Source organism: Gavialis gangeticus, unplaced genomic scaffold, assembly GCF_001723915.1.
Source record: "Gavialis gangeticus isolate Ggan-Ray unplaced genomic scaffold, GavGan_comp1, whole genome shotgun sequence".
Taxonomy (NCBI): domain Eukaryota; kingdom Metazoa; phylum Chordata; order Crocodylia; family Gavialidae; genus Gavialis; species Gavialis gangeticus.
Window position 1 is genome coordinate 113,267,235 of NW_017729022.1, and position 8,207 is coordinate 113,275,441.

Here is an 8,207-nt window from a genome sequence, read left to right on the forward strand (position 1 = left end):
GCTCACACATACTATTAGATGTACCCAGAAGCAACTGCCTTCAATTCATAACTTGACTTTGTCAGATGTTTACAGCGAGTCTACAGAAGCATCCATTACTTTCCCTTGGTAGCCAGTTCCTCACAGTTATTTTACAGCCACAGGCAGACTTTTGCCTAGCAGTGTAAACAGACAGAAACACAGTTGATCCCTGTAAATACTCAAAGGGATAAAAAAGAATTTGATGAAGCTACCCCTTAAGTCTGCCCCTCTGAACAACTTAGTCTATGAGATCTGTACCTTCTGCCTAACAATTAACTAATCTCACAACAATTTTCTGATGTTACTGACAGTCCGTGTGTTGTGCAGTGCTAGGTTGAAGACCTGCCTCAATTTGTTACTGTGCTCCATAGGGTTCAACCAATTTGAGACTTCCTGCACTCAAGGTCTGCACCTTGAAACACGTCAGAGAGGAATCCCAACAGCTGCAGAGCAAGATCCTACCAGCAAAGCACCACTGTGAGTGCTCCAACTGAATTCAGACTAAACAGAAAGAAGAAAAAAAAAAGAAAAGAAAAGAAAAGGTGTGGCCAGAGGCAAAAAGAGTTGCCATTTTACCTTGTTTTTGCAAGACATGTTAGCACATTGTTTTAAAAGAAGGAACACAAAAAGAAATCCAGGAACTTAACCAGTTAAGTCTCACCGAGAGAGTTTAACCTCTCAGGAACAAACTCTTGGTCTCCATGTTGTGCCTGCATTGCTGGGGGAACCCGTGTACACTTTTAGTGGGTTCCCAGATTGAAAACAAGCTATGCCAAGTTATGCTGCCCTATAGGAGAGCAGGAACAAGGAAGTGAAACACCACTGAAGAAATAATAACAATAATAAATACATAGCCCCAAATCACAGGGTTGGAAGCGGCCTCAAGGATTGTCCTCCAGAACAGCCCAGACACTTTGGGGGAGGGGGAGTCAGGGATGAACTTCAGGCAGGCTGTCACACCTCAGCCCGAGGGCCCAGCTTCAAACAAAAGGTGGTCCCAAACCAGCTTTGGAGTGGTCATGCGCTTTCAAGTGCCAACTACCAACATCTTCACAGCCGGGGAGAGTCACTTTGATCCGACGTTGCCAGGCCACATTTAAGACAGGAAGCTTATCGCTGCATTTTGAGGAGCAAGCCAAGCAAGGACAGTGCAAGTTTCACACCAGTCAACGGTGTAAGGTGTGCGACAGGTAGCAGAGCTCCCGAAACCCAGGGAAGCAGAAAGCAAAGCAGCTCCCGTCTCTGGCAGACTGAGAAGATGCCTTGATGCCAAGAAAGCAAGAGAGCCAAGCCAGCTCTGGGGAGGGCGAGGAGAAAGCCCTGTGGGATGGGGACTTTCCAGAGGCAGGGCAGGGCTCTGGGGGTGCAGAGCACCCTCTCAAGGAGGCTGCAAACTCAGCTTGCCCCACCTCACTTCGCAACCATGGCGCAGGCCCCTCCATGGGCAGCTCCAGGGGCTGTGCAGGCTACTACCCCCCCACCCAACTCGGCTCCAGGCCCGTCGTCCCCCAGCCTAGAGCCACCTCCAGCCGGAGGCAGAGGGCACAGGAGGGGCCCCACCACCCAGCCCAGCCCAGCCGGGGGGCTCTGGCGAGGGGAGCTTGCAAGGCAGGGCGTCCAATCCCTGGACCCTCTCTCCCGCTCGGGGGGGGGGGGGGGGGGCAAAGGGGTGCCCCTTACCCAGAAGATGAAGTTGAAGACGAAGAGCAGGTACTTGATGCACTTGATGCCTCCTTTCACCGGCATCCTGACGGCTGCGGGGGCCAAGAGGGTCTAGCAACTGCGGCGGGGCTCGGCACGCGAGGAGGACACACCGCGCGCTGCCCCTCCTTAAATGCGGGCGAGTCCCTGGAGCAGCCCAGCGCCTCCCCCTCCCGCCCGGCCCCGCCCCGCCCCGGGCGGCCTCTGCGGGGCCGGAGGATGCACGGCAGGACAAGAAGAGCGGGGGGGCCTGCGGAGGCTCCCTTCCCTCGCCCCCAGCCCCGAGAAACCAGGTCGGAAGCGGGGAGGAGCCCCGGAGCTGTGTTGGCTTCCCCCACTCCTAGAGCATGAGTCGAGAGCCGTAGCAGGGCTTGCGGCTTCGCGGGCACCGCTCTGGGACAGCGGCTGGGAAAGGTGGCTCCGGAGATTTGCGCCGTATAGACTAACCCCAGGGGGCGGTGTGCAGATCACCGTGTACATGCACATGTATACACACCCAAATATATATATACGCACACATACGTATGGCTATGTAGATATCGACATATACATACACACACACTTAGCTATATGTGTGTGTGTATATGTGTATATACATGTATACATATATACACTTACAAATATATGTCTATATGTGTATGCATATATGTATATGCGTGTATATGTATGCATGTGTGTACAGATCTATATACACATGTATGTGTGTGTCTGTGTATGTATGCGTGTGGGTGTATGTGTGCGTACGTATATGTGTATGTATGTATCTACCATGTTTCGGGGTGTAGGTTGTAGCCGTGTTTGTCTAAGGACAGAGGTAGACAAGGTTCTTTGGGTGAACCTGGTATCTTATTAGAACCACTCAAATAGTTGGAAAAATTCTTCTTTGCAACTTTCAGACATAATCACCCTTTGTCAGGCTGAAGAAGCACCTGCAGTTGCTTTGTCCTTTTCCTGTTTTATTCCCATTTTAAGTATTAAGGGTTTGGAACAGTTTAAGTACATTGATTTTAAATAAACATGACTGAATTGCTGCACTCCTCAAATATGGACAAGGCCATAGTGACTGCAACCTATAAAGAGAAATGGGGAGGGAAGCAAATACAACTAGAGGTATCTGCCACCCCTAGCAAGAAAGATCCTGCTTTCTTGGGGTTGAGCCTGAGGAAAAATTCCCTCACTGGGCACACTTTCATGTTTTGTTTGTAAGTGTAATCACAATCTTTCATGAGCTGCAGCTCATTTTAACCAGTGGTGTGAAAGGACATGCAACAAGCAGTGTAGAAGGAGAAAGGGAGAAAAAAGGTTCTTTCTCCTTCTACACTGCTTGTTGCACATCCTTTCACAACACTGGATGAAGTGAGCTTCAGCTCAGGAAAGCTTGTGCTATCTATGTATATGTGTGTGTAGGTGGATGCATATACATACTCACATGTATGTATAGATAGCAAACACAAGCTTTCTACTGTGTGTGTGTATACATGTAGATATATAGATATAGATATAAATGTGTGTGTGTATATATGTGTGTATGAGATACATGTGCATGCACACACACACTTCTGGTAGTCTATAACATGCAACTCTACCCTGCCTTCTACTTAATTTCAGACTAACAGGGTTAATTATGTGTCTCAGATTAAAAAAAAAACCAAAAAACTCCAGGATAGCGTTTCTCAAAGATCCATCCAAAATCTTAAGCAAAACCCTAGCAACTGGATTCACTGTTCACTGAGATGAAGGGTTAAAATTGCAATAGGTTAGATGTCTGGACATCCTGGTAGAGCAAAATTCTAGAAAACAATTCTAATGCAATTAAATAGGCAAGAAGAGGGAGATGCTTACAAAATGCAAACTTGTTTCTCAACCTTCTTAGAGACTCAAGGTAACTCTTGTTAGACTCAAGGCACTGCATGCCAGCTCTTAATTTTCACTCATTTTTTGAGTATGGAAAAAGAATAGAGCAATTCTTCTGTTGCAAAGAACTCAAAGACCACAACAGGTCAAAATGGTTTTGACACTGTGGATTTTCATTTGAAATCTCTGTTTATCTTGTGAATCATGTTTGCACAATTAACAATACTAACATTGTGTGGCACTCCATGTCATCCTTGAAAGGATGTTAAGGTGCTGCAGCACACTTGTTTTGAACCAATACAAACTAATTTAGCTTCTGCTTCTATCAGTCTATCTTAAATTGGTATCTCTCCATCACACACTGAAGTGACTTAAGTATGGATTAAAACAGTTTAGGTATTAAGAGTTTGCAACGGCTTAAGTAGATTGATTTTTAAATAAATGTAACTGAATTGCTGCACTCCTCAAATTTGGACAAGGGTATAGTGACTGCGACTCATAAAGAGAAACAGAGGGCCAGGGCCTCCACTGCTGTAAATTTGCCATTGCCTACTTGTTATGGTAATTTACACGTGCTAAACCTGTAAATCAGGTTCTGCTGTGGAAACCCAAAGAGGCATGATTGAAATGCAAATAAAAGGTTTTTAGTATTAGCATTGCCAAAATTTAAAGGACTCCCATAATGAATGTTTGTTAGAACTTCCCAAGATAAGATTTTACAATGTGAAGGTAATGCAACATAGGAAGGAATAAAATAGAGGCAGTATCCAAAATACCAAAAAATCTAAATACAGATAAGATATTCTTTCATTTGAAAACAAGGAAGGAAAAACATATAACTGGGAGAAAGGAGAAAGAGGCACACTTGGTCATTATGATGAGGGGGTGGGGGTTCTGCACACCTGGCGCTGACCACAAATGGGGTTAGTGAAAGCCTGTGGTCCCAATGAACTCTGACTTACTACACATGCAGGACATATCAGGCATGAAGCTAGTTATTGACTTGTTTTTTTGTGCAGTTCTAGCAGGGGATCTGGGAGTTTGAAAACTTGCTGAATAATTCCTTTTTAAATTTCTTGCTTTCTGGTGTTTTGTAACCTTTGACAATTTGGTGAGACTGGTGGGTATCTGACCTGTAGAGCTGAAGTTCCATGATTTGGCACCCTGGAAAGATATGTGTAGTTTGTTACTGTGGCTAGTTAATGGGGTATCTCTGAAGTTGTGTGCCTATTGCAATGATGTGCATCTAGAAAGATCAAAATTTGGTAATAGGCAGTCAAAAAAAATCCTGTAAGTTGTTCTTGGTTGTATGATTGATCTTTGTGTGACAGTGGAGAAGCTATTCATCTTTTGTATATTTCAGTTGTATTGTTTTTCACCTACTTCCTGTTTGTTGTGCCTAACAGTGATGTCCTTAACTTCCTGCGGTAGCTTGAAATGTACTGAGGAGAAAACCACTGTCTTAGTGCTCTGGTTACAACAAAGCCTGGTTTCTGAAGTTGGGCAAAACTTACATGACTTGAAATACCAAATACTTTGGATATGAACAGGAACTCTTAGAAGCTGTTAATGGCTCACTTATTCCAAAAGTAATATCTCCCCATTTCTGCTCCGTATACTTTCTATGAAGAACACATTTGCTTGCTGTTCATGTCATCTTTCTTTGCCTGTTGGTTGTGGGTTTTTGTTTTGTTTTTTAAATGCTCATGGTGGGTCTGCCCAGGCCCAGATGTAGATGTTTTTTCTTCTTTTTTCTCTCTCTCTCTTTTTTTTTTTGGAGGGGGGGGGGCAGGGGAATCGCACATCTTTGGCACAGAATTTTGGAGTAGCATGGCATCTGTAATCCTGGAGGTACCTGCCATTCTGGAGTTAAGGAGGAGTGTTGGGGCCTCTGGATCTTCTAGGGACATTGCTTTGGACTCGGCAACATGAAGGCTCTAAAGCTACATAGCAGCAATTCCCATTGCAGTCCACAGGAACTCTTGTACCTCTTTTGACTGACAGCACAATTGAGCTTAATAAGTCAAAATCTCCTGTAAGTTTACAGCTGTTTTTTCGCCTGGAGTAACTCCGTCGAAACAGTACATGGAAATTTAAAGATGCAGAATTTACTTGTCCGTTTATAGGATGACTAGCAAAATAATGCCAGTGAACATTAAGAATTTTGTGTTTAATCAATTTGATTTAATTCAATTTAATTTCCTACTCGGATATGTAAGACAAAACTGCAGTTGTAAGGGTGCTAGATAAAGACCTCTTGAGGCAGCTCCAAGCAATTGGGAAATGCTTTGCATAAAAGAGCCTTCACTGAGATCACCATAGAAAAGCATAATGGAGAAAATATGTTGGTGGTCATAATTAATTTTCTCAAGCATTTGAAATAAAAGTAGTTAGAATTCTCATGCAACTGTCTTCTTTTACCACAGGAAGGATGAGGAGGTCGCTGAGCTTCGGACTGTGTGGCATGTGATACTTTAAACTGAAACAAGAACTCCTCTGAAGGAATACTTCGGAATCAGATGATTCTTGAGGGTGTTAGTGATTATTATCTCCATTTGACTGATGTTGGGTAGTTATTTTCTGTTCTGTTAATCTTCCTTTCCTCCAGAAAATCATTGATTTCTCATGAGGTTGCTAGCAAGGAAGAATGAGCACACATCTGGCACTGTCAAGGAAAAGACCTACTGGTCAGGGATAAATTAGTTTCTTAACCATCTAAGGCCTAGCTAGTTTTTATGTTTTGGTAGTGATTTCTTAACCCCCCATGTTATCAGCCAGCAGCATCACTTACCCATCAGACTGTATTATTCAGTACCCCTGGAGTGTGTGTCTTTGGAATACAACAAAAGAGAAAAAGGGAAATATTCCTTCCATATTTATTTAACCTGGTCATAAAAGAGGTTTTTTTTTCCAGTGCTCCTAGCTAAAATAAAGCAGGCAACTGCAACCAGGGGGTATCTATGGGCTCTCAAGATAGTAGTCTCAGTTACTCTGGCTTCCTTTTTATAAGAGTATTTTCATTGTCTCCGAAAATGATTCTTTACATGCATTGATCATCACTGGTTATATGACATACCACTGATAAGTGTTCTTGGCTAGCTTTGGTTTTGGGGGAGAATTTTGTCATCAAGCTGGTCATACAGATGCAACAATGCCTCATAATCTATGTAACTTGGAAGAGAGATCAGGAAATGGACACTGCTTTTTACTGTCACCTGGGAGTTTTGAGGGAGGTTATCTTTAGCTGGTCCTTTCTTACAGCCTAAAATTTCATGAGAGGTGAGTTGAGAAGAAATCAAGAATGGCCCAGGTTCTCGGGATAGTTGGCAATGAGAACCCCACGAGTATTTTCAAACTGAGTCTCACTTTTAGTAAAAAGTGTTTGATTCCTCAAAGACACAATATTATTCAGCAGTTACAGCCTGCCTTTTATTCTGGGCCTTGGTTTCAGAGTCAGAATTAAAAGTGGATTGAGCATTGTCCATCAGCTCTGTCCATCTATTCTGATAGATGCGCTGTGTGTTTGATAACTACAACAGCAGTTCAGTTCTGAATGATTTCTTACTGCCTCTAGACATTTTGTCTGGTCTGGCAGATTCTGTCATCTCTCAAGAGAGAAGTACCAGAGACTTCTTCTGGGACTTCATTATTGCTATTAATTTTAAGTGGGTGTTCTGATACTAAGAGATGCTAATGGGAAGTAGTAAACAACTCTAAGTTCCCTCTCTCTCTATTGTGTTAGTCCACACACACAGTGTTACTGTACATTAAGATGTCTACACATGTGTTACAGTGCAGAAACTAATCACACATGAATTTGATGCCTGCATGATGCAGATATCAAACTTATACTCAAGTTGGTGCAAGTGGCCATATTTAATGTGCACTACAGGCATGCATGAGTAGCCTATTTTAATGTGCATTATACTTTTTAATTAATGAGCATTAAATAGCACTTAAATTGTTCTGTAGTTAAAGCACATTAGCCTGTCTTAATGCACATTAAAGCTCATGTATAGACAAGCCCACTGAAAAGGAAATTTAAAGAACGGGAGCACATCTACATGTGCACGTTCACTGTGCATTATAGGCACACATCTACTTGCAATGGAGGGCATTTATACGCTTACCTTCTCCAGTGTGTCACAGGACAAAATTCTGCGCATCAGGGAAGAGTCAGTTAATCAAATCTGCTCAAAATGCAAGCTGAAACATACCTGTGCTGCTTCGCGTGCAGTTGTATAAGCAGTGAAATGCATGCCAGCACTCAGAAAATGGTGGCAGTGCACTTTTGAAGTTTCGATTGTGTTTTAATTCAAAAGTGCGCTGCTGCCATTTTCCCAGCACCGACGTGCGTTTCACTGGTTGCACCTGGCGCTGCAGTGCGTGCCATTTGTAGTTTTAAAAGCACCGAATGCTGCAGCACAAGTATGTTTACAAATGCCCAGAGGTACTAAATTTAATGTGTAACATGCCCAGATGGGGTTAACGCATGGGATTAATTTTTTTAATTACCTGGGTACATGCAATTGCCTATAATTTAACACAAGTTGTTACAAGGGGAAAAAATAGAAAAGGTCATAGTTTTTCATAGATTAGATTAAGGGTCGGAAGGGACCTAGTAGATCTTC

General features: G+C 43.2%; 1 protein-coding gene across 1 annotated transcript in view; it reads right to left on the minus strand.

Annotated features, from left to right (window-relative positions):
• The window catches only part of CD9 (CD9 molecule), a 58,560-nt gene extending 56,713 nt beyond the window's left edge, over positions 1 to 1,847 (minus strand). Inside the window, exon 1 of the mRNA XM_019515996.1 lies at positions 1,702 to 1,847. Coding sequence (XP_019371541.1) covers positions 1,702 to 1,767 — 66 coding nt within the window. The 5' untranslated portion in view covers positions 1,768 to 1,847. The remainder of the gene's footprint in view (positions 1 to 1,701) is intronic.
• Between the last annotated feature and the right edge of the window lie 6,360 nt (positions 1,848 to 8,207).